We start from the raw sequence: 26,653 nt of genomic DNA on the forward strand, positions 1-26,653 counted from the left end.
TGTGTGGTGCGTGCATGCATGGCCTAGACGAAGCTCAAATGATTGAGGAGCTGCTCAAGGGAATGCAATGGCATCCTCCTCAACCATAACAGACATTTTAAACGAGACGTGGATTTTTTTCTTTAGTGGCGCAAAATGGACTGAACTCCAAGATGGACAGGATAGTTCTGCCAAAACATACAATCTTCAATACAATACAATCTTCAGGTTTGAGAACATGTGGAGCCTTTGTGAAAGAAGAGAACCATCACCTCACCTCGGACCTCAGGTCTAAATTTCACTCAAGTTTACTTTGGCTTCTGTATGACTTCTACGCTGACTCATCTTGCTCAGTGAGTCTCTGCAAGGTTGACCAAAGCTGCAGCGATAAAGGGATATTGTCCTCCTCTAGTTTGAAAGGGTACAATGGCATGGATAATTAAAAGATAAAGGATCAGGACAAGGAGACTCGGTTTGCATCCCAAATGGCACCCTATTCCCTACATAGTGCACTATTTTTGACCGGGGGACCATTAGGGCACTATGTATGGAATAGGGTCTAATTTGGGCCGACCATGTATCCTGTCTGGTCGGTGTTCATTTTCATATTTAACAGACTTTACGCTTCTTCAATAGTTCAGACAGACAATGAGCTGTTCAATGGATTTGCTAATTGAATTTTGCATGACAATATCCTTGCAAATATTATCTGAGTGGGTTTATATGCTCAAGACAGACTGCTACTCTCTGTATATCCATATTTGCTCTGCTGGATTTGTATACTCTTGCAGCCGTGCTGTGGATCGGTTTCGTCAATGTCCTGAAAGAACTGTTGATGTCTCATTCTAGAAGGTATCTGTTACAATACCATCCATTAAGGTCAAACGCAATTCCCTTAAGTCTACCAGGCGCTCATGGTTTACATTGGTTAATGGTGCTAAGCCATATTATACTGTAATGAATTAAACCGTCACCATGACTTTATATAGCGTGTGTTGTGTCTTTTATTGTTTTCCACATTTGATAAGTGAATTGTGTCGTTTTTCATAGGCAAACTGTTTTATGTGGACGTATCAGGAGAAGAAATGCTGGATATACATTTTTTGATCCTTTCAGAAATTCCATTGTGGTATCAATAGAATGGATACACACTGAATAACAAAATCCCTAATTTACCCGCGTAGAATTCTGTGGAAAATTATGTTATATTGAGTTGCTTTCCAAAAAATCGTAATGAAGTGAAATATTGTCTTACAAAAGGAGACAGGACAAGGATATATCAGGTTATTTGTGTTGGTGAGTGTATGTGTGGTGTCTTTCCGTCTGTGACGTTTTGGGGGTACAAAGAAATGAGGGGGTGTGTTGTCTGTATGTCAGATGGAGAGCGGGACAGATAAAGAGGGGGAGAGATGGAGAGATGAGGAGAGAGGGAGATGGAGAGTACGCTCGATGACGTCTAAGAGGTTATCAGTTTCCTTAATTGAAACAATAACAAAGCGTCACCCCGCCTCTGTTTTGCTAACAAGCTGAGGGATGGCACTGGAGAAATGTAACCACTCTCAAATTCATAGACAGAGCTATGGATGCAAGGACTGACCATCCATGATGTCATAAGTATAGTTGTAACCATGTTTTGAGGCTACACAGTGTTTTTTTTTACATGTACAGTGTTTATAACCAAATGGAGTAAAACAAGCTCCTATTTAGGGTTCGGATGGGGTTTGACAATCGATCTGAGCTCATTAAGCATTTATACGTTAATTTCTTCAAAAATCAATGGGTATTATATCATTGATTTTAAAGTCCAAAAATGGATGTAGCAGCTAAGGATTTTAGCTTTAAGAACTTACCGAAAGCGCACTCCACAGCTAGCTCGAAATGTCGCCAATGGAACTATCAAATTAAAACTTTTTTTATAGCTTAATTGGTTGGTACGAGGCGGGGACAGAGGAGGAAGCTGCACTGTTAGCAGCACACCGACGTCATTTCCACCGGTTGAATCCCTATTTGCATAAAGTGTACAAGGTGATGATGCAATATGTTAGTTCTTTGTTTGGATCCTCCATGCGATGCAGCGCAGAGATTTAGAGACGACATGGTTTCAGAATCATTGTATTACGCAATGCCACCCTGTAATCTTCTCAAAGTGTCTTTTTGTTGTTCTCCATTTGGAAATGTTTATTTGAATTTGATCGGATGAAGCGAACAACAGTGAGGAAGGAGACAGCACGGAGAAGCTCACAGCGAATAGAATCATGGCTGATAAAACGAGGAAGAAAAAGAGCGACAAATAAGAAAGAGGTCGAGGTTAAGGCTATGTGAGCGTCATAAGAGTGTGTGTTGAAACGAGGTGATCTCACTTACTTATCCTTCTTCTTTCCCCCTTTCCTCTTCTCTCTTTTTCAGGACTACATTTTTTCGTGCCAGGCCCTTAGTTACTTCTGTAACAATGACACTATCTTAGCCCTGCTCTGCTCGACACGACATTGTAAAGACGTTTTAGAATAGTGTGACCCCAGCATGTCTTTGTAAGGCGGCCTCTCGTTTACTACTTACCCCTCATCACGTTGCTTCTCTTGGCTTCCCTCGCTCCCCCTACATCTCGCAATCTTACACATTCCACATCTCTTTCTGTCATGATCTCCCCCTTGCTCGCACACACTTTTTCAGTTCTGCCCACACATTTTCTATAGGATTGAGCTCAGGGATTTGTGATGGCCACTCCAATACCTTGACTTTGTTGTCCTTCCTGGAAGTATGCTTGGGGTCATTGTCCATTTGGAAGACCCATTTGCGACCAAGCTTTAACTTCCTGAATGATGTCTTGAGATGTTACTTTAATATATCCACATCATTTTTCTTCCTCATGATGCCATCTATTTTGTGACGTGCACCAGTCCCTCCTGCAGCAGCGCACCCCCACAACATGATGCTGCCACTCCCATGCTTCACGGTTGGGATGGTGTTCTTCGGCTTGCAAGCCTCCCCCTTTTTCCTCCAAACGTAACGATGGTCATTATGGCCAAACAGTTCTATTTTTGTTTCATCAGACTAGAGGACATTTCTCCAAAAAGTACAATCTTTGTCCCTATGTGCATTTGCAAACCGTAGTCTGGCTTTTTTATGGCGGTTTTGGAGCAGTGGCTTCTTACTTGCTGAGCGGCCTTTCAGGTTATGTCGATATAGGACTCGTTTTACTGTGGATATAGATACTTTTGTACCTGTTTCCTCCAGCATCTTCACAAGGCTCTTTCCTGTTCTGGGATTGATTTGCACTTTTCGCACCAAAGTACGTTCATCTCTAAGAGACAGAACGCGTTTCCTTCCTGAGCGGTATGACGGCTGCGTGATCCCATGGTGTTTATACTTGCGTACTATTGTTTGTACAGATGAACGTGGTACCTTCAGGCGTTTGACAATTGCTCCCAAGGATGAACCAGACTTGTGGAGGTCTACAATTTTTTTTCTGATGTCTTGGCTGATTTCTATTGATTTTCTCATTATGTCAATCAAAGAGGCACTGAGTTTGAAGGTCGGCCTTGAAATACATCCACAGGTACACCTCCAATTAACTCAAATGATGTTAATTAGCATACCAGAAGCTTCTAAAGCCATGACATTTTCTGGAATTTTCCAAGCTGTTTAAAAGCACAGCCAACTTAGTGTATGTAAACTTCTGACCCACTGGAATTGTGATACAGTGAATTATAAGTGAAATAATCTGTTTGTAAACAATTGTTGGGAAAATTACTTGTGTCATGCACAAAGTAGATGTCCCAACCGACTTGCCAAAACTATAGTTTGTTAACAAGAAATTTGTGGAGTGGTTGAAAAACGAGTTTTAATGACTCCAACCTAACTGTATGTAAACTTCCGACTTTAACTGTAAATATACAAAAAAAAAATGTATAATATACTTCAAACACGATATGTATTTTTCGAGTATATGTTATGTATACTGTAAATATAATATCATTACACTTCAACACACTTTTTAAAAGTTAAAAGTGTACTTTATATTAATAGTTTTTTCAGTCTTTTAGAATACTATACTTGTCTAGTTAAAAAAAGGTTAAATAAAACAAAATAAAATACTATATGTTCACTATCATTAAACTTAAACACACTCATTAAAACTGTTCTTCAACTTCAAATCGCTTTATTTGTAATTTAGTATTCATTCAAAATACACTTGGAGTTGGACGAAGCATTGTTTTTTTAAATGAAACTCTGCTTTGCAGTGATCATGTAAACTATAAGTATACAGTGCCTTGCAAAAGTATTCATACCCCTTGTATTTCTTCAAATTTTATTGTGTTAAAAAGTGGGAATAAATTGATTTAATTGTCATTCGTTGTCAACAATGAACACCAAATACTCTGTCATGTCAAAGTGCAGAGCCCCACCTGTTTTCAGCCACACATTTTTACCAAAGAATTTCCCAAAATATTTATAGAATTTTTTTTTTTTTGGGGGGGGGGGCTTGCCTGTTTTGCATGTTATTTTGGCATTAATACGTGTCACATCAGTTTGCAAACAATGTAAAAAAAGATATATCATTGAGTTAATAAAGCCGCATATAAACATGGTCTCTTTTTTGTTTCTTGCCCCTGTATATTCACTAAATCTCTGAGACTTTAACCATTTGCCTCAAGTGTCTGCATCTGGGTTTCATCCTGAGTCATGATAGGAATGTTACCATGAGGCCATTGGTGATTGTAAAACAGTTACAGAGTTCAATGGCTGTGATGGGAGAAAACTGAGGATGGATCAACAACATTGTAGTGACTCCACAATAATGATTTAAATGACAGAGGGAAAGTAATAATACAAATATACACAATCAACATTTTCCAAAATATACATCTTGTATGCAACATCGGCAAATACTGGGGAGTTTTTCCGGATAAAAAGAAACGGGATGGAGTTAACATTAAGCACAGGCAAAATCCTTGAGGAAAAACAGTTTGTCTGCTTTACAACAGACGCTGGGGGAGGAATTCACCTTTTAGCAGGACATTTTAACCTACAACACAAGACCAAATCTACACTGGAGCTGCTTACCAAGAAGACAGCGAATGTGGCCAAGTTACAGTTTTGACTTAAATCTGCTTGAAAATCTAAGGCAAGATTTGAACATTTCTGTGTAGTCATGAGCACCAACATCTTGACAGAGCTTGAAGACTTATGAAAAAAAGAATGGGTAAATATTGCACAATCCAGGTGTGTGAAGCTCTTAGAGACTTACCCAAGAAGACTCACTGCCGTAATCACTGACAACAGTGTTTCTAGCATGTATTGACTCAGGGAACGACTATATTTTAGTTATTTCATTTCTATCAATCTTAAAAATTAAAAAAATTAAATCTTCCACTTTGACATTATTTTGTGTAGATTGTTGACAAAAAAATGACAATTAAATCAATTTTAATCCCAATTCGTAACAAACAAAATGAATAAATCCAAGAGGTATGATTACTAAAGTATACTTAAAAAAAATTATATTTAACTTAAATGTCCACAAAATATATTTAAAGTATACTTTCATGGATGTGCACAAACATGTGCATATTCCCAGCATCCTTTTCTGCAGTATTCAAATGTTTTGATGGTCATTTTCAAACGGAATAATGTTGTACTTTTAATTACACATTGCACATTATACATTACCGTAATGTGAACACCTAAAGTGTTAAATGCAAATTGTGCACAGTTCTCAATGTTACTTGTAAATTGCTGCTCCAGCCACAACTGCTTTGTAAAGAACGTTAACATTGGCTGAGAAGATGTCTTGGTCAATCAAGGTAACCTTTACATGGCTAATTAAAATAACTAATGTGGTCCATGAGTAAAAGTATACTTGTAAAAGTATTCTTGAAAAACATTATAAATAAGTACACTTTTTTTGTAAAGAAAATACAGGAATTCTAATTCAAATACCATTTTAGTATTTTTCTGTCACGATCGTCATAAGGAATGGACCAAGGCGCAGCGTGCGTAGAGTTCCACATATTTTAACAAAACAAAACAAACAAGCACAACCGAAACTTGACATACTGGGCTGCTCACAGGCCGCTACACAAACACAAGATCCCACAAACACAATGGGGAAAAATGGCTACCTAAATATGATCCCCAATCAGAGACAACGATAAACAGCTGCCTCTGATTGGGAACCATACTAGGCCAACATAGAAATATTAAACACTTAGATAACCCACCCTAATCATTGTCATTGTCAATTTCTAATTTATGACAACCATACATCAAATGTACTTAAGGTGTATTCAAAGTCTATTTGTTTTGCTAATATACTAAGAATATACTTAGGTACAACAAAAGTGTCCCAATATAGATCATTTAAAATGTATTTAATATACTTAAATGCTAATAAAATACAAATAAAATTGACATTAAATTTAGATAATTTGTAATACACTTAATATATGTTAATTAAGTAGGATTTAAGCAAATGAAAAAAAGTTCCCCGCTTGTGCATCTCTATCTCTCTCCCTCTGTGTTTTTATTTTCCCATCTCTCCTACTTCCCCTCTTGGTCTTTCTTTCCACCTCTCCTTCCTTCCGCTCTATCTGTCCATAATGAGCGTCAGGTAAGGAGGTATAAGGGCCTGTACTTCTGACAAACAGCTCCTTCCATGCTGGCCATTATTTTTAAATGACTACCTAATGAAGTTCCACCTGGGTAACGAGACCAGGTGTATGAAAATGCATTTTGATCCTCTCACAAAGATCAATCAGACCAGTTCTGCTTCTATGACTAAGGTGTTCATTGATGTTGAAATATAGGTATGGGTATAAGTGTAGGTGTTGAAACGGTACATTTCGCATGAGGCTTTTTTTGGACATATTTATTTATTTGATTGGCCAATAGATAGCTAAAGAAGCCATGTACAAAGTGAAGTGTAAATGGTACGTCATAGTTGTCACATACAGAAGACCGCATTTTTTGTCTGCATGTTTTCTGTTGTGTATGTGTTTGTCTGCTGAGAGTGATCTGTCGTATTTGACATGTGTCTAAAAGGGACTCTTCAATTTTAACGAGACCAACGCATTGCTTCTGCCCGCTTCCCCGTATTCCAAGGTGTGCGTAGGCAGTAGACAGAATTAATGCTACAAACACCACTCTTATGTATATCTATATTCTGGGTTCCCTTTGAGTCAAGCCCTTAGCCCCTATGTTGTCCACCTGATATTCCACCACGGGGAATGAGGACTTCCGGGGTTATGGACTCAACATGTGTGCTGCTGTTAGATTAAAACACTTTTTAGATTTCCCAAGACATCATTATGTTCTGTAGGGTACAAGCTAGGCTTCCTCTCTCTCTCTCTCTCTCTCTCTCTCTCTCTCTCTCTCTCTCTCTCTCTCTCTCTCTCTCTCTCTCTTTCTCTTTCTCTTTCTCTGATTCATCCTGTCTCTATATTAAGAATTGTACCAAACAGGACATCCATCCAGCGGTGTTGTCTATGATGTTTCAGGTCTGTTTTAAAGGAGACAATGAGATGTGGCCTTTTATCTCATACCATCTACCATCCCTACCCTCCCTACATCACCCTACCCTCCCTACATCATCCCTACCCCCTGTCAGAAGCAGTATATAAGCATACCCCTGGGAACACACACTCACACTTGAGAGTACTTAACCTCTCCACCATACACACACACACAGTAAGAGCGGTTCACCTGTGGTACATTACCTGAGTCTGAGCTGGAGCCCAGGGGCAGGAGACTCAGGTCACCACTGGAGGAACTTCCAAACATTCTTCAACACACTGTATGACAGAAGAGCTAACCAGCCTGAAGTCCGAAAAAAGCTGAAGACTTAGGTTCCTGACCACAACGTGCTGGAGACAAGGCGCTGCTCATCAACAAAAGTAAGTGAAACATTTAGGAAATTCTTGGGACAATGCTTTGTAATACTTTAATTGAAATAATTGATGAAATATGTTAATTTCAGAATTTGTAAAGCTCAGCAATTCATACATATTTTTTTTTACAGTAAGGTGAGTTCTAGAACTTTCTAAAACTATGCAACATTACCAGTTATTGTTTATGGCAATTTAACGGAAAAATAATTACGTTCCGGTATGCCAATTTCGACGGAAATCAAAATTTTGCCCTATCATTCAAGTTAATGTTAGTTTTTTTGATTTTATATAAAAAATGTATGTATATATTTATACTATTCTAGTTAATATGATGAATTTAATCTGCTCTCTGGTGTCTTTGGGATTGCTTATGTTTTAAGACGGAGGAAAAGCAACAAAGAAAAGTCAGAGAAAAACAACAGAAGAAATAGAGTAGGCCTAGTAGAAATACTACTGGCAGCAATTTTGCACTTATTTCTTAGCATAGCACATCAAATCAAATTGTATTGGTCACGTACACATGCTTAGCAGATGTTTTTGCAAGTGTAGCGAGATGCTCGTGCTTCTAGTTCCGACAGTGTAATATCTAACAAGTCATCCAACAGTTCCACAACAACTACCCACAAATCTAAGTAAAGGGATGGAATAAGAATTTGTACATATAAATATATGGATGGGCAATGACCGACCGGCATAGACGAGATGCAATAGATGGTATAAAACACAGTACAACTGGGAGGAGTAGGTAACACGTGTATTTATTCACAGTTCATGTGGATTTCGGAATTGTGTGACGTGAGCGTTGACTCATTATGCGGCACCAGTACGTTAATGAGGGTTCTCTAGAATTCTATGAGAATTCCATTGTTTTATAATTCAGTGAGAATATCTAGTGTACTGATAGTGTATGTGCATTATATATTTTTTCCTTGATTGCTAGACAGTTGACATTTGAGAGGGTACTGATTATATACCTAGTAAAATAGGAGCTTAAAGTGTGTGAGCTACTTATTTTTTTCACTGAATATAAATGTAAAATAGTTATTTCAAAGAGTGAGTGACTATGAATGTACTCTTTGGTAAAATTATAAAACACTAATATGTACTATTCTGATTGGTGGGTTGTGTTGCCGGTCAGGCCAGTCGTGTGAGTTTAAGGATGGCTGGTTTGGCTCCTCCCCCTGCCTCACGCCCCGCCCTCCTGCTGTTCACCCTTATGGCCATGACCCTGGTGACCTCCAGCTACCCTCAGCCACGCCTCCGACCCATACACAGGTATGACCTGACATACTGGATATAATGACGAGACGCTTGTGTCTCCTATCCTCTGTCCTCTCCATGTCTCCTTTTCCAAATGTCAGAGGGAAGCGTGGAGAGGATTTGAGGACGGAACTCGTTTCGCTCTGACATTTTGAAAAGGAGGCGAGGTGAGGACCGTGGAAACAGGACCGATTTTTGACATTCGCCTGGGCAGCTTTCTCCCCCTTCTCCCCAAAAGTGTGCACTCCTTCATCTGAATCTACCCTTTTACTGTTGTATTTTGAGACTGAGACACAATGTTGCGGAGATCAATCTTTCTATGGTAGTGAGCACTATTGTTCTTATATGGTAGTTCTATCCATAGAAATGTTTTTATTGTTCCTAATGAGAGCTATTTTTCTATCATCCTGTTCTACTCTTTGCTTCCAGAGGCTCCTCTCCAAGTGATCCAGGAGACTCCAACAAGAGGGAGGAGTGGGAGGTGCTCTACCCTTCCGTCTCGCTCCGTGATTGGAGCATGCAGATGATGTCAGCCCCATACTTTGGTGAGGCCAAGAGCAACGCAGAGCTCCTGGGGGAGCAGTGGCTCCCAGTGGTGGGCCAGTGGCAGATGGACGAGGATATGGCCAAGGGCTGGCTGGGCGACTGGGCTCCGCAGGGCTCCAACAATGAGGAGAAGAGGAACATCGTGGTGGCGGATGATGCAGCGTTCAGGGAGAAGAGTAAGCTGCTCACAGCTATGGAGAGACAGAAGTGGCTTAACTCCTACATGCAGAAACTGTTGGTCGTCAATTCCCAGTAATAAGATGACTGCTAAGCCTACATTTAAATCACGGAACCTGATTTAAAGAAAATGTTAATAACATACCCTGATAAAAAAAAAAAAAAAGAATAACGTACTAATTACAATTTGAAAACAATGACTCCGAATTTAAAAGTCAATAAAGATTTTTATCAGACCTTTTGTGTGATGTTTGATGAAGAATTAACTCTGAATATAAAGCATAATTGGACACATGATTTACATGCCTATGTTTATATGATTGTTTTGATCCAGTTGAATTATTGATTGACGTACATTGATATACTTCCACTAAGACGGCGCCATTGGGAGGTGCTGTTGTACAGCTGAGGGTCTACCATAGGACTATTTATAAATTGTTAATATTAATGAGTGTGAAATAAAGCAAATAAGTGATAATGTCTGGTTGTTGTTCCTCTATGTTCAAGTGTTCTAGTTTATTTTTGCCAAACAGTCATTTTCTAGTTTTTTAGCTTACGCTCCAAACTGATGCCCTGATGGTGGAAGGTATCATGTACAGCAGAGTTAGGGTAAACTGAAAAGCAATTGTAATTTCAGTTTACTTCTTGAAGTAATCTGGATTCAATCTGAGGTGGGTTGCAGGGTGTTTCATTTGAAGGTACTTTCCGATCGAGTCGACATCTGCAGCGTGTATCGTGAACGGGATCTCCACTCATGCGGTAATATTGCCTTTAAAAAGCTCATTGCCGACAGCGCTCTAGAAAGCTCCTCAAATTTAATCTCGGCCTGAATTGAAATGGATTTCACCCCAAACCTGATAAACCGTATAGTGATGGCATCATTCACACCGGCGGAGAGAAAGAGATAGACTTCAAAGGAGAGGTAGTCAAATCTGCAGGGTGATAAAGGAAGGTGGTGGTGGTGGTGTGTATGTGTACATGTACATGTGTGCGTGTGTGTGTGTGTCTTAGGGGGCACAGACCCTTAGCCAAGACCTTGGACTGCAGATGATGATCAATTCCCCCAACACCCTGAGTTATGATGTGTTTAAAATTGAATATTTTAATAAACTTATGGCTGAGAAAATAAATGGGGCCACAGCTAAATACACCAGCCTGACCCCATTACTTACGGCGAGTGGGCCATTCATTTGATGATGTGATAGACCTGTGATTTATTAGTTAATCTTTTCTCTTTTCTCTTTTCTCTTTTCTCTGTCCTGTCTGTCTGTCTGTCTGTCTGTCTGTCTGTCTGTCTGTCTGTCTGTCTGTCTGTCTGTCTGTCTGTCTGTCTGTCTGTGTTTGTCTGTCTGTCTGTGTCTCTCTCTCGCTCTCTCTTTCTCTCTCTCTATATATATATATCTGTCCCTTGGCCGGGCTTTGTCTCTCTCTCTTCTTTCTATCTGTGTCATACTTTATGGCTGACTCTCTCTCATCCTCTCTCTCAGCTGGCCTCTTGCTCTTTCTCTCACTCTCTTTCTCTACCGCTCTCTCTCTCTCACCCCATAATGTTAATAATCATGTTTTACATGTGCTCCTGACAATAGAGGCAGACTTGTGGCTTGTGTAAGCTACAATGAGCAGAGAGCTATCATTCAACGATGATGAGCCATGTATGTCTATGTGTGTACATGTGTATGTGGGTTTGTTTGTACACTATATATTCAAAAGTATGTGGACACCCTTTCAAATTTGTGGATTCGGCACTTTCTGCCACATCCGTTGCTGACAGGTGTATAAAATTGAGCACACCGCCATGCAATCTCCATAGACAAACATTGGCAGTATAATGGCCTTATTGAAGAGCTCAGTTACTTCAACGTGGCACCGTCATAGCATGCCATCTTTCCAACAAGTCAGTTCGTCAAATTTCTGCCCAGCTAGAGCTGCCCCCGTCAACTGTATGTGCTGTTATTGTGAGTGGAAACTCTCGGAGCAACAACAGCTCAGCCGCGAAGTGGTAGGCCACACAAGCTCACAGAACAGGACCGCCGAGTGCTGAAGCGCATAAAAACTGTCTGTCCTCGGTTGCAACACTCATTATTGAGTTCCAAACTGCCTTTGGAAGCAACATCAGCACAATAATTGTTTGTCGGGAGCTTCATGAAATGGGTTTCTATGGCTGAGCAGCCACACACAAGCCTAAGATCACCATGTGCAATGCCAAGTTTTGGCTGGAGTGGTGTAAAGCTCGCCGCCATTGGACTCATTCTCTGGAGTGATGAATCACGCTTCACCATCTAGCAGTCCGACGGTCTAATCTGGATTTGGCGTATGCCAGGAGAACGCTACCTGCCCCAATGCATAGTGCCAACTGTAAAGTTTGGTGGAGGAGGAAGAATGGTCTGGGGCTGTTTTTCATGGTTCGGGCTATGCCCCTTAGTGTCAGTGAAGGGAAATCTGAATTCTACAGCATACAATGACATTCTAGAAGATTCTGTGCTTCCAACTTTGTGGCAACAGTTTGGAGAATGCCCTTTCCTGTTTCAGCATGACAATGCTCCCGTGCACAAAGCGAGGTCCATACAGAAATGGTTTGTCAACATTGGTGTGGAAGAATTTGCCTGGCCTGCACAGAGCCTTGACCTCAACCCTATCGAACACCTTTGGAATGAATTGGAACGTCGACTGCGAGCTAGGCCAAATCGCTCAACATCAGTGCCCGACCTCGCTAATGCTCTTGTGGCTGAATGGAAGCAAGTCTCCGCAGCAATGTTCCAACATCTAGTGTAAAGCCTTCCCAGAAGAGTGGAGGCTGTTATAGCAGCAAAGTGGGGACCAACTCCATATCAAGGCCCATGATTTTGGAATGAGATGTTTGACGAGCAGGTGTCCACATACCTCTGGCCATGTAGTGTATGTGTGTCTGAGTGTGTGCATGAGCGTGCGCATGTGTGCACGTTTATGTGTGTGCAGGGCTTTTACTTTAAAACATTACACTCGGACCTCCTGTATTGTCTCCTTAATTGTCCAGGGGGAAGTGGCCACAGCATCAGAATCAGCTAGTGACCCAGAGCCCCGGCATGTGCTCTGCTGTGATGTGATGGATGAGCAGACACAGGCTCGCAGAGACTATTATCTATCACCGGATCCAGCGGCGCTACCTGGCAGACCCACCCAATCAGCAGACGCTAAATTGCTTTCTGCATCCCACTGATCCTCCTCAACTGATGCTGCTTCTCTATCGTTTCTTCTATGTCCTCTCTTATTGCAGTCGTCTGTTCTCTCTCTACTGTATAGCGAGCGCTGGTTGTCCATTTCATACTCCTGGGCCACAGCAGCCAAAGAGTCATTTACTGTACTAAGTATGAGTTGAGAATCTTATTGGGCATGGTACTGTATAGTCTGGGTCCCATAGCCTACACAGATGATGTAGTGAACAGTATGGGAGCCGGTGGGTAAATGCATGTGTCTATACTATAGAAGTAAATACCACAGGCAGGGGTAGAGTGAGATTAGTGGTCCCCATAACATTCAAATTTAGAGCTAGTCAGTCATGCGTACCGGTGATATTACGTGTTGCTATGTTGTCATCCATCACAGATAGCAGATGCACAGTAATACCCGGGCCAAGCCACTGGAAATATTCTGTTTTCCTTGATCAGAATGACAAGTAAACACTGCGTGTACTGTATCTCTCAGCTAAACACATATTTGGTATTGTGAGCGTTGTTTGTGAGCTAGGCCTTTCATGTTTTATGCAACAGATTACGCATGCTTCCTGCGAAAGAGAGAGCATATGAATATTATAGGAGATCGTTTTTCATGGTAGTCTTTTAGGTATGGTTTATATGATGTGTGTGTCACACACGAACAAAACACACACCATGCACGCCAACACACACACCCACCCACACACAGTACACACAAGTACACCGCTAAATAGGCACACGGACTCAGACACATTGAGAAACTACAGGTCCTGTGAACCTTCTTTATTCTTCCATCGACAGGTATTGCTGAGCTCAGTGAAAACAGACAGGTCTGTAAATCACCTGTTATTACAGCCTCTAAGTCACACGGAGTTAATATAGTCAGGGCCCATATTCACAAAGTATCTCAGAGTCGGAGTTCTGATCTAGGATCAGGTTCCGCCTCTTATTAATTATGATTTATAAGGCTAAACTTTCTAGATCAGCACTCCTACTCTGAGACGCTTGACACATACCGGCCCTGGTGTCTGACACTAACGTCTTGTGACTCTAAGGCTGTCCTAATATGGACACTGTACATATGGTCTGGTCTCATACTTCAAAATCCACACAGTACCAGGGACATCCCCTTCTGAGAGGCTTACACCTCCATCTCTCCACCCCTTTCCATCCTCCCACACACACACACACTGCCCATCTCCCCAACCATTTTCCTCCCACTCTCACCCTCCCTCCATCTCTCTCTTGCTTTCTCCTCCAACCCCACATACCTTCCCTCTGCCTCTTTGTTTCCCCTCTATCCATTCTTGCTCTGCAATTCTCTCGCAGAGGATAGGAATCCTCAAATTAATGCCACTTCAATGACAGTGGCTATATATATATATAGATAGATATCTTTCAAATGACAACGAGAATTACAGCAGTACACCATCACGTAAAAACATTGCCTTGGAAATACAAAAACTCCAAAGAGTCAAAAAAGACAGAGTTTACAGCAGACCTGGTTTCAAATACTACTTGAATTTAAAAAGACACTTTGAGGTTTTTCTCTAGTCTGCCTGGAGCGCCAGGTGGGTGTGGTTTTCACTCTTGCTACTATTCCATTCGTTCCATTGTGTCAGGCAAGCTCAATCAAGTCCAGATAAAGTAGTTGACATTGTTTCAAATAGTATTTGAACCCAGGTATGGTTAACAGGTAGACTATGAGCTCATATCTGCTGAGCTGGGTTGGGTTTTGTCTCTGTCTCTATGTGTCCGTCTGTCTGTTAGTCCACCACAGAGAAGTATAGAAACACACATAATAGAATAGAAAATCACATCAGTCTTCATCAGAATGATCTCATCAGGTCATCTGGGAGGCTGGCTGGCAAGGCGCTGGGCCGTTTTCCTGAGCTGGAGTGGTCTCAGTGAAACGTGTCGTTTCTTTCTGCCACTCCACAGGACCGGAACAGTCTTGGTTGAGGTCATACTGAGCTCTGAGAAGTCTATTCCAGTCTAGCTGAGCTCTGAGAAGTCTAGTCCAGTCTAGCTGAGCTCTGAGAAGTCTAGTCCAGTCTAGCTGAGCTCTGATAAGTCTAGTCCAGTCTAGCTGAGCTCAGGGTCAGACACTTACCACCCTTTTCACACTACTGAGCCAAGCTAAGCCAAGCTGTACTGCGATGGTAGTTGCTGCACAATGTAAACGGTAAATATCAGAGCCGTCACAACATGGATCCGGTCGACATTATAGTGTGAAAAGGATTTAAGTATCCATGGGCGAGGGTCATGTGTCTATGACCTCGGTCGGTGATGGTTCGTCAGAGAGGCTAGTGGTGGCATTGGGCAGGGTCTGGTTGTGCCCGTGGCTGTGACCCACAGAGTTCCCTTGATGTAGCTCCAGGGCTATACCTGCCATGCTAGGGTCCTGTGGGGGGAACTCCTTCACCTGCCTCTTATACTCCAGGAACGTACAGGCTTTTGTGGCTATAGCCACCACATTCTTCCCTATAAAGATGGTAGACACCCTACTATCCTGGAACAGCACCATGTTAACCCCGCGGATCAAGATCGTGACTATGTTTATAGTAACTAGACTAAGAACAGGGTACAGCATCATCTTCTGGGGAGAGACGTGCTCCCCCTGGACACTGATCTCAGAGAGGGAGACGCAGGGCAGGGTTAGGAGCAGGATGTAGCAGTAAAAGAACATCAGTCCCTCGGCCCAGATGGGCAGGCCGGTCCGCTGGGGCTCCCACAGGTTGGCCTGGATGTCCAGAACATCCAGCAGGTCCAGGGCCACCCAGAACAGCTTCCCCCGCATGTCTTCCTTTTTCCTGAAGGTCCTCACGTATTCCATGCTGTCCAGAGCCACCAGGACCAAGTATAGCCCCGGGACACATACGGAGAGGAGTAAGGTTAGAGCCTTCCGGGCCACCGTCTCCAGGCTTTTCCTGTCCGCCTTGTAGTTCTATAAGATATAAGATATACTTTATTGTCACACATTGAAACGTGTATTTTTCAATATCTCTGTGAGTATCCCCCCCTGACAAGACACACATGCACCAGGGTTAGCCGCAGTGCAGCGTCTCTGGAGCAGCTTAGGGGTTAAATATCCTGCTCAAGGGAGCAATGGAAGGAGATGGTACTGTATATGGGATACTGATGCCAGCAACCCTGTGGTTACCGGCCCGCTCCCCACCAGATTTTCCATAGTCGGTGCTAGGATTCAAACCGGCAACCCTCTGGTTTCTGGCCTACCTGTCTAACGTCTAGGTTACCTACCTGGAAGACGAAGTAGAGCTTGATCTCCAGGACGAAGATGTAGAGGAACCAGAGTATCATGGCGTAGCCGCGTTTGGCGGTCTTCACCTCAGCCCCGACCCACACTGCCACGTAGCGCAGCACGATGAGGAAGCAGATGTCTCCCACCAGCACGATGATGCACACCCCGATCTACAAATACATACAATACTTGATTTACGTAACGTGCGTTTCAAATTGTAACACAGTTGTTACAGTTAAACAATACATTAAAGGGAATAAAAAATAAACAATCGAGAGATGAGGAAACAGATGTCAAAGCAGTAAAATCACTAGGTAAAAAAACCAATGTTTTTGAAGTGTAATTCAAAGCCACAGTCTGCGATTGGTGCATCTACTGTCGGACTTATTAGTGATGTATAGCTGAGCATTCCCCTGCTCAGACACTGCATGCATCATCCCAACCTAGTCAAACACATATTTTACTGAAACCCGTGACATGGTATGTTAATTTACGTTAGGTTACATTACACTGGCCTACCAATGTAATCGCAGTCGCATAATATAATACGAATTGTAGGACGTATAGTATCCTACATCTTGAACGATTAGTACGATATATCACGATCGACTACTTAAGTATGATATATTACGTTTGACTGCTTTAGTATGATATGCTATGTTCAACTGCTTTAGAATGATATGCTATGTTCGACTGCACAAGTATGATATGCTACGTTCGACTGTGTCACACCCTGAACCGTTCGTCTTTGTGCTTGTCTCTACCCCCCTACAGGTGTTGCCCATCTTCCTCATCATCCCCTGTGTATTTATACCTGTTTTCTCTGTTTGTCTGTTGCCAGTTCGTCTTGTTTGTCAAGTCAACCAGCGTGTTTTTCCGTGCTTTTGCTTTTTCCATATCTCTGATTTTCTAATCCTCCCGGTTCTGACCTTTGCCTGCCCTGACACTGAGCCCGTCTGCCTGACCATTCAGCCTGCCCTGACCTCAAGCCATCCTGCCACTCTGTACCTCCTGGACTCTGACCTGGTTTATTATCTTTTGCCTGTCCACGACCTGTCTCTTGCCTGCCCCTTGTTTATAATACATGTTAGAGACTCGAACCATCTGCCTCCAATGTCTGCATCTGGGCCTCGACCCTGTATCATTATAGACTGTTTAGTATGATATGCTATATTCAACTGCTTTAATATGACATATTACGTTCAACTCTTTTAGTATGATTTATTACGATTGACTGCTTTAGTATGATTTATTACTGTGGAATAGGTCAGGGTGTGACTGGGGGGTTAGTCTAGTTTAGATTTTCTATGTGGGGTTCTAGTTTTGTTTTCTATGTTGGTGTTTGGTAAACAATATCCCATAAAACACAGGTGGAAAAATGCTACTTAAATATGATCCCCAATTAGAGACAACGATAGCCAGCTGCCTCTAATTGGGAATCATATTTAAGTAGCATTTTTCCACCTGTGTTTTATGGGATATTGTTTATGTGTAGTTGCATGTTAGCACTCCATTGTCGTCACGTTTCGTTTCGTTTCTTTCTTTCTTTCTTGTTTTGTTTTGTGTGTTTCTCTATTAAATATGTGGAAACCATATCGCGCTGCACCTTGGTCCGATGATTATTCCAGCGAACGTGACAGTTAAGGTTAGGGTTAGAGTTAGGGGAAGCGTTAGCTAACATGCTAGTTGCAAGTAGTTGCAAAGTAGCTAAAAAGGTAGTAAGTAATTGCAAAGTTGCTAATGTTGTCTGATGAGATTCAAACATGCAACCTTTGTGTTGCTAGACTTTTGCGTTATACATTTACCCAACCACCCCGATCAACCACCCTCCTTTCGTTTTGCCTTAAGTAACCTACTGTCATACCAAACGTAACATATAATCTTAATTTGAGTGTTCAGGATTTACATAGGCCAATGTAATGCAACCCAACGTAAAGTAACATATCATACTAAATGGATTGGCACGGATTTAGTAAATATAACATGTTTTGCTCTGAGACCAGGCTGATCAACCAAACACGTTATATTTACTAAATCCGTGCCACTCCATTTAGTATGATATGTTACTTTACGTGCTACGTCATTGACTGACAGATTGCTATAACATATGATGTGTTTAGCTTATAAGTAAAATACTGGACCTATCCAGGCGTTGTAAGATCTGGTAAGCGTCAGCAAAGCCTGGGCAGAGGAACACGCCCAGTAGTTGTGTTCCCCTGCTCAGGCGAGGCGACGCAACAACCAATGGGCTAATTCCTGCCAGTTCACACTGGGTTCATAGCCGAAAGAAGTATCCCAGGTGTTCCAAAAAACCATGCAGCAATTCTGCTCAAAGAACAACAGAATGGTTGGAGGGAAAGAGCTACCTAGCGGTGTTATGCTAACTATTGCCATCTATATGGGAGGTGTGAATTGTAGACAATTACCACGCGCTATGTGCTCAGATAGAAGCCATTAGCTGTAGCTATTAGCACAAACAGAGAAAACCCTGTTTCAAAGTTGATACATGTCCATCCAGGTATATACTTATGTGGGTGAGTCAACTTATTTGATTGACATTATTTCAAATGATTTAATACTACAAATAAAGTCTGCTCCAATTGAAGTAGAAATCGAAAATAAACTTTATTACATGAAACAAAAAATGTAATCATTTGAGACTACAGGAAATAGGTTGACTGCTATGTTAAACAACTGCAGTCATGGCTGCTTTGGTTTTCAACAGCCGTGTAGCTATTGTAGTACTTTAACTGTAGAAAAACAGGAATCTCTAAAGTTGTCCCAGGTGAGGCAAGCATGCGAGGGAGGGGCAACTGCGCAATAAAGCATCTGAGCAGGGGTACGCACCCAACAGCTTTTAAAAGGATTAAAACTAAATGGCCTCTTACCTTCCTGGGCCCCTGGTTCTGCTCTACCAGATAGGCGTCCATGAAGGCCATGCTGGTCATGATCACCATGGTGGTCAGGCACACGTGGCGTTTGTCTGGCTGCGGCAACACCATGGTGGGCAATGGGGGTTGTAGTTCTGCTGAACTGAACTTCCTGTTGTAGTCCTACAAAAAAAGTGATGTTGTTCTACTGCATTTGTTGTCCTATTGCACTTGTGGTACAATGGACCTGTTGTCGTCCTATTACACTTTATGTGAAATCCTATTACGCTTGTAGTCCTAGTGCTCTTGTAGTTATATTGCAATTGTAGTCCAACTGCACTTGTAGTCCTACTTTACAGTTTTCTTATTGAGTTATTTTAGGGGCAAATGTCAAGTGTACCTGATAGGTACACTTAGGGTAACAAATAGCCTATTAGGGTAACAAATAGCCTACATTCCATTTTTTTTTTTTTACATTATTGGGAAAATGCACTCCCACTCCTTAGCATGACGCAATGGGTCCCCCCATCGATGCGTTTGAGAAAAACAACACTCTTAGTACCAGGAGGGCAACGGAACGAATCCAGGTTAGGAGAATTGCATTGATATATTATGGTCTGTTTAAGCCATACAGACTGGTGCATCCACTCTCTCAGCGCAGTTCCATTGAGTCTGATGTGCTACTGCTGTGTCAGCTACTGCTGTGATCAAGGCCTCACAACACACCTCTGAGGCTCCATAACCCTGGAATCCGCTCAGTAATGTAGCAGCTGGGGTTTATTGCTCCATAGGGAAATGACAAAACCATATATCTTCAGTTGCAGACTTTGTAGTGGCCGAGTCCTCATGGAAGGACCACGTCATTGGTGTCAACTGATCATGTGAGTCAGCATCTTTTAGCAGCATGCACTAGCATAGTACAACAACAACAACAACAGTACATTTCCTGAAGACAATGTGAGTGCTTGCTTCAATTTTCCAAAGGTATCAGCGAAAGGTCTTCTAAAGTGGATCTACCAATGATGAGAGAATGGAGTTCCACCCACTGTTGATGAGACGGACCTCTGAGAGTGATGTGTAGTTCCTGTGATACGCCAGTCTGTGGAGTCTGGGGAAGAGAGAAGAGAAAAAGGGGTTAGCTTAGCACAAACTGTGTTGTAGCCAATTATGTATATAAACCCTGGATTGCTGATGCTATGTATTGGCAGGCCTGGTGCCAGAACTAATCAGTTGGATGGGCATTTTATTTTTTTTCACAGAACTTCCTAGGTGTGAGTTTGAAGTTTGGGGAAGTTTACAATTTATTCTACATTTCTACCGATCTGTGTGCCAGTTCTGATTTTCAAATGAAAATTTTCGTGGAACAGTTTAATTTCAATAATAACATGTTAGTTTCTCAAAATCATTGTCATGTGGTTAATCATAAAAATCTGAACTAAAATGATAAAAATCTCAAAGTTAAAATTCAACAAACGCGAGAGCCTCAGTCTCTGCTATATGGACGCACCGACACACCAGGGAAAACAGTACAGGTATTTTATGATGTTTTCCCTGGATATATGGGTTCCTCAGATCATGCTATGTTTACGAGGTTTGTTGATTATGGAGGCCGGGAGAGTGTTGGAAAGATTCTTCAAATACTGTGAGGAACTATTATCATTTGCAATGGATGTTAAAAAAACTGAATTAATTGACTTCCTGTGTGAGGTGAATTAAAAAGTACTGAGAGCTCAGCTTATTTGTGGTGGATGTGGTGAGTTAAGACAGTCAGAAATCAGACATCCCCAAATAGGCACTTTCCTACATTTGTGCGCAGCAGGCCATGCACTTCTATATATGCTCAGGCCCGTGCGCTCCCAGACCCATCCTCATCGGTCACATGGAGCACTCCAAACAAAAGACAATGAAAAAATTTACAAAACTCGTTAAATAATAAAACTTGTTTCTCTGCAAACATTGTTTGCACTCCGAAAATGAGAATGGTAAATGACTAATTAATACATGCTTTAACAGAAATTTATGTAACCAAATGACGGGGATTAACGGTACATCTACTGGGGTGTCAAAGTCAAATGGACGGAGGGCCAAATAAAAAATGTAGCTACAAGCCGAGGGCCGGACTGTTCGAATGTTCATTGAAAATTTTTTAAATGACGCATATAGTCTAGTGAACCTAATTGAACCTACTGAAAACCTAACAAATATATTCCAATATGATCAGATAAATAAAGCAATATTTTCTTATGGCTCTGTCAGTAATCTTTAATTTTCAACAGACACAAAAGACAAATTTCCTTTATATAAAAATCCCCATAACATGAACATTAAATGAAAGAAACCGGTATTCAAGGCACCATCAGTAGCCTATATTTTCTATTTAGAAAAAGTGGGCTAAATTACTTCAAAGAAAAAAACATAATTAGCAATTTTCTATCATCAGCTAACTGAATATTTTTTAAAATATAATTGGATTGAAATAAATAAAAATAAGTCAAAAATCTATTAATCAAAACAACACTTTGTTATAAGGAGAAGGTAACATGCAGTGAAAAAATATTAAACTTAACTTTTAAACTTTGAACTTGAGTAAAAACTCTAAATAATGATGATTGCACAGTAATGTATCATGTATTGAGTTGAATGGTTGGGTAATTAGGTGGTGTCCCGATCTTTTCCACAAGTCTTACATGTTTGGGGTAAGGCTCTGCTGAGAAAATAGCCGAGATTGGAGTGGAGGTGTGTCAGCAGTAAGGTCCTTTGTTCATGTTTTGTTCAGGGTCTCAAAGAAAACAGTTGTTACACAGTATTGATGTGCAAAATGAAGACGTTTGAGCAGACTGTGATGACGCAGCTGGGGCATTGTGTGGGGAGAACGGCAACTCCGGAGCAGCTGGCACACTGCGTGCAAGCCTTAGTGCAATCAATTCATTGGAGTAAGTTAAACTCATTTGGAGGTTTGGTGGTGATCTTCCAGTCAAGAAAAAAATGGGTTAGCGAGCATGTTCAACTTGCTTTTTTGTGCTTCAAAGTCAGCAATTCGCGGTCAAAGTCAGCGGAACAGCATACTATTTTATCAGGCCAACTGTGCGCTCGGAAACGCATGTAGAGAGCTTCTTTTCATGTCTGCAGCTGGAAAGTGGCTCAAATTTTCTTTCGCATCTGCGTCTCCACAGGAGTCAGTTGTGTTTTAAATGCTTCACTGATACGTTACATATAAGAGATGACATGATCCAACCCTAGCGTGCAAGTTCATTGCATTCAGATGATCGAATGTACAACAGAAAAACCATTTACACAGAAACTTTCGTCTCGGAGTTGTTTGTGTCTTTCCTTTGCTGTCCAAGAACAAGACAAACTCCTCCGAAGCTCGAAACATCTTTGAAGCAACCTTTCCCTGTTGCCATCGCACCTCTGTGTGATAAGGCAAATCACCATGCTCGTTTCTAACTCCGTCAGAAATCGCTTGAACTGGCGGTGATTCAACCTTGCTCTGATAAAGTTAACTGTGCGCGTGATTGAATGCTCATTAATGCTCCATTTTCAAAGGCTTTACCGCACAACGCTTCCTGGTGTATGATATCAGATATAAGCTGTCGCTCACCTGTCGCGTTTTCCTCTTGCATCTTTTCCCGTATCTTCGCACCAGCCTTCCGTCTGTGTCACACAATCGCAGGTCTCCGTCGTTGTCAAACCCACGAGTTTTTCCCAAGGCAGCTCATCTCATTTACACATTTGACACCTCTTCATACAAATCATGCCCCGTAGTTGTGCCATGCATAGGACGTAAAGCCAAAAACTCCTCTGTCCGCTCTAGGCTGGAGTCCACATCCGCGATGAAAATTGACAAACTGGCAATGTCAGAAATGTTGGTGCTTCTCTCCACAGCCAAGGAATATGCAATGAAATCTTTTCCCTTTTTCAAAGCTGCTCTTTTAGATTGATGGACAACTGGTCTACTCTCTCGAATGGTGTTTCTGTCAGACTCACATTTAAAAAGAGTTGCTTTTTCTGGGCAAACTTCGTCAAAACTTTAAATGCAGTTTTTGATGAAATCTCCTCGTAAATGGCCGGGCTGATTTAGATCGTCTCTTCTGCCAAAATAAAACTGGCCTTGACGAGCCCTGGCCTGTGATTGGCTTTTTTGAACAGACCTGTCAGCCCTTTTCTCATTCCTCTGCTTCGAGCCTTCCATGTCATATTCTTGTTTTGTCCGCGTTTTCGTTTCAATGTCCGTCCCAGATTATACTCTTCAGTACCGCCACACTTTTCCAACACAAAGAGCACAAGGTTTTCAGGTACATCTCTCGTGGACACCATAATATCCGAACCACCCTGCCTCACAACCCGGTTTTTCATGTCCACCTTCCGTTTTGCCATTTTTGATGGGTATCTGAAAGTTAATTTTACTGTGATGCTGACGACTGCTGTGCCAATAAATATTGAAATGAAGCAGCCTACTGCTCGGTGCGTCACCGTTGCATTGTGGGAAATGTAGTATTGGTGCGTGTAAAAGATCTGCGGGCTGCCGGCTTGCTGCGGTCTGCGGGCCGGTTCTAATAATAAATCAAGATCATCCCAGGGGCCGTAAAAAACCTTCTCGCGGGCCGGATGTGGCCCGCGGGCCTTGACTCTGACATATGTGTACTAGGCCTACTGGTGACATGTGAGGAATGAGGAATTGATCAAAAATAAACAATCAAAAGGCAAGCAATTCACAAAATGAAACAATGAACATGCATGAATTGGTGGGAGACAGCTGAGCGCATTCTGGAGAGAGTCGTGCTATATCCTAGCCACACACCCCTCCCCTTCTCCTTGTCTCAACATTTTAAATTATATTCAAGACACGTTATCTTCACACATATTTTAGATGCTTTTCACTGACAGCTGCAAGTCAATAATCAGCTAGGCCTATACCTATTGGGAAGCCCACTTGGCAATAGGCCAAGCTGCTTATTGACCTCCGGCTTCATGCTTGTGATTTGAAACAATCCACAGCCATTTTTTTTAAGAAGCTAATGTTCCTCTGTGGCTAAGTCATGATCTCTGGTGAAGTATTTGAATGGTTTTATTTAGACATGAGTAATTCTATAATTTTGGCAAAACATAAATTTACTTTAGGGGAAGCCAGCATCCGAACAGTGCCCCGTGCAAACACCAACATTCCTTTCCAATTGGCTGCTTGAAACCAGAGACCTGTATATAATGACGAGATGCTCATGTCTCCGGGAGTTGTTGTCCCAAAGGCAGGTGACACGCTTAGGTCTGCATATTAAGCCCACAGAAACACATTGGGCTTATTCTGGACAGATTCTGGTGAGAGTGAGCCCTCTCGCTTTGCCTGTTCCTCTCTGCTGAAACTATCTCACCAGAGAAAGCATCCAAGCGAGCGAAACTGCGCCCCTCTGTCTCAGTATGTGTAGCCCATGTATCTGTTGTTGTCTGGCCAAAAAGAGTATGACATGCCATAGTCTTTTTGTCTAGACAGCATCAGATACATGGTCTACACATACTGAGACAGAGGGGCGCTGTTTCACTTGCTTGGATGCTTTGTCTGAGATTGATGCGTCTTTCTGTCGGCCCGCTTCTTGGTCAAATAAATGATCAACATTTCAATATTGTATTTGGATGGGGAAGGAGGTATGGTAGGATGGGCCAGGGCCATAACGCCGGCCCTGTGTATTGGCCATTGAAGGCTTTGAAGCCACCGGTAGGAGCAGTTCTCCATAGAAATGAATGGCCCTACATTATTTCAATGAAATTACAAAATTACATGTATTTACTTTTGTTTTTTTGTTGCTGTAGTGAGGACAGCAACATTAGTCATCTAAAAAAAAAAATACTTGAAGGAAAATGTTTTTATATACAGTATATATTTTTTCATTCTATAAATGTATATTTAGCTCAGATAATATAATCAAAACATAATATAATCAAAAAGTATGCATTAAGGTGTCTGTAATAGTATAAATATGGCAAACATGAACATAAATGCATTTCTATAGCTTTCAAAATCTTTTTTTAAACTGGTGGGGGAGTGCCAAGATGGAGGTACGGTGGCTCCAACACAGCGCCCCCTATCAATATTCTGCTGTTTATAGAAATCATTGCTTGTGGGCTGCTGTGTCTAAACTCCTCTGATCTCACACTGTTACAGAAGAGGGCATTAGTATGACTTGTATTCATGTTATAAAGATAACCACATATACAGAATGCAGTGGATACACACACACACACAACATATATGTATCCTGTGAAATATATTCCTGTGTTAATCCGCTTTAGTGGGTTGACATCTCCCTTTCTCTCTAGTACTGCGCTGTGTTGTGAGGGTTTTTGGGCTGAGGTTTAAAATCAGCAGTTGAATTAAAATGGCAGGACACATGGGGGTCAGAGAGAGGATGTGGCAGAGCAGTATATAGCATCATTGCAGGGTAAATCCATTTGAATTCAATCACTTTTTTGACAGCATCCCTTTTGATTTATACAAAACTTTCCATACATGTTTGCCCATGGAAGAAGTGGTCAGAATGTGACATTTTTGACCTGAATGACAAAATACGCACAAAGCTGACCTACAGTGCCTTCGGAAAGTATTCAGACCCCTTGACATTCCACATTTTGTTACTTAACAGCCCTATTCAAAAAGGTATTAAATTGTTTCATCCCGCCCTAATCAATCTACACACAATACCCCATAATAACAAAGCAAAAACAGTTTTTTTCCCAAATTTTGCAAATGTATTAAAAATACACCTGAAATATCACATTTACATAAGGATTCAGACCCTTTAACTCCGTACTTTGTTGAAGCACCTTTGGCAGCTATTACAGCCTCGAGTTTTCTTGGGTATGATGCTACAAGCTTGGCACACCTGTATTTGGGGAGTTTCTCCCATTCTTCTCTGCAGATCCTCTCAAGCTCTGTCAGGTTGGATAGGGAGTGTAGCTGCACAGCTATTTTAAGGTATGTTCAGAGATGTTAGATTGGGTTCAAGTCCGGGCTCTGGCTGGACCACTTAAAACCTCTTGAAGCTAGGGGGCAGTATTTTGATGTTTGGATAAATAACATTCCCAAAGTAAACTGCCTATTTCTCAGGCCCAGATGCTGGAATATGCATATAATTGGCAGATTATGATAGAAAACACTCTAAAGTTTCCAAAACTGTCAAAATATTGTCTGTGAGTATAACAGAACTGATATTGCAGGTGAAAACCTGAGAAAAATCCAACCAGGAAGTGCTGTTTTTCTGAAACTACTCTGTTCCATTGCAAGCCTATCCTCCATTTAAAGGGATATCAACCAGATTCCTTTCTCTATGGCTTCCACAGGGTGTGAACAGTCTTTAGACATAGTTTCAAGCTTTTATTCTGAAAAATGAGCGAAAATGATCACATCGCGTCAGTGGACAGCCAGATGTCCTTAGATATGTTCATGCGCACGACACAGGAACGAGACCTATTCTTTCTCTCTTGTATTGA

At 41.6% G+C, this 26,653-nt stretch overlaps 3 protein-coding genes across 4 annotated transcripts in view; 2 read left to right on the top strand and 1 right to left on the bottom strand.

Annotated features, from left to right (window-relative positions):
- rin3 (Ras and Rab interactor 3) overlaps positions 1-963 on the top strand; it is a 14,548-nt gene extending 13,585 nt beyond the window's left edge. The window contains exon 13 of one of the 2 annotated variants that reach the window (XM_023994018.2): positions 1-963. This exon is cut by the window's left edge and continues 228 nt beyond it. The gene's annotated coding sequence lies outside the window, so the exon portion shown is untranslated. The other variant, XM_023994019.2, reaches the window with a different exon arrangement.
- A 6,662-nt stretch (positions 964-7,625) lies between these two features.
- On the top strand, positions 7,626-10,306 carry pth2 (parathyroid hormone 2). Its single transcript, XM_023995022.2, has 3 exons — positions 7,626-7,871; positions 9,004-9,140; positions 9,555-10,306. The coding sequence occupies exons 2-3, from the start codon at positions 9,025-9,027 to the stop codon at positions 9,925-9,927; spliced, it is 489 nt and encodes a 162-aa protein (XP_023850790.1). The 5' UTR covers positions 7,626-7,871; positions 9,004-9,024; the 3' UTR covers positions 9,928-10,306.
- A 3,486-nt stretch (positions 10,307-13,792) lies between these two features.
- LOC111968459 (transmembrane protein 121-like) overlaps positions 13,793-26,653 on the bottom strand; it is an 84,484-nt gene continuing 71,623 nt past the window's right edge. Inside the window, exons 2-4 of the mRNA XM_023994020.2 lie at positions 19,190-20,279; positions 16,301-16,471; positions 13,793-15,986 (exon numbers count right to left, since the gene is read on the bottom strand). Coding sequence (XP_023849788.1) covers positions 15,303-15,986; positions 16,301-16,471; positions 19,190-19,303 — 969 coding nt within the window. The 5' untranslated portion in view covers positions 19,304-20,279 and the 3' untranslated portion in view covers positions 13,793-15,302. The remainder of the gene's footprint in view (positions 15,987-16,300; positions 16,472-19,189; positions 20,280-26,653) is intronic.

Source organism: Salvelinus sp. IW2-2015, linkage group LG9 (assembly GCF_002910315.2).
Source record: "Salvelinus sp. IW2-2015 linkage group LG9, ASM291031v2, whole genome shotgun sequence".
Classification (NCBI taxonomy): Eukaryota; Metazoa; Chordata; class Actinopteri; order Salmoniformes; family Salmonidae; genus Salvelinus; species Salvelinus sp. IW2-2015.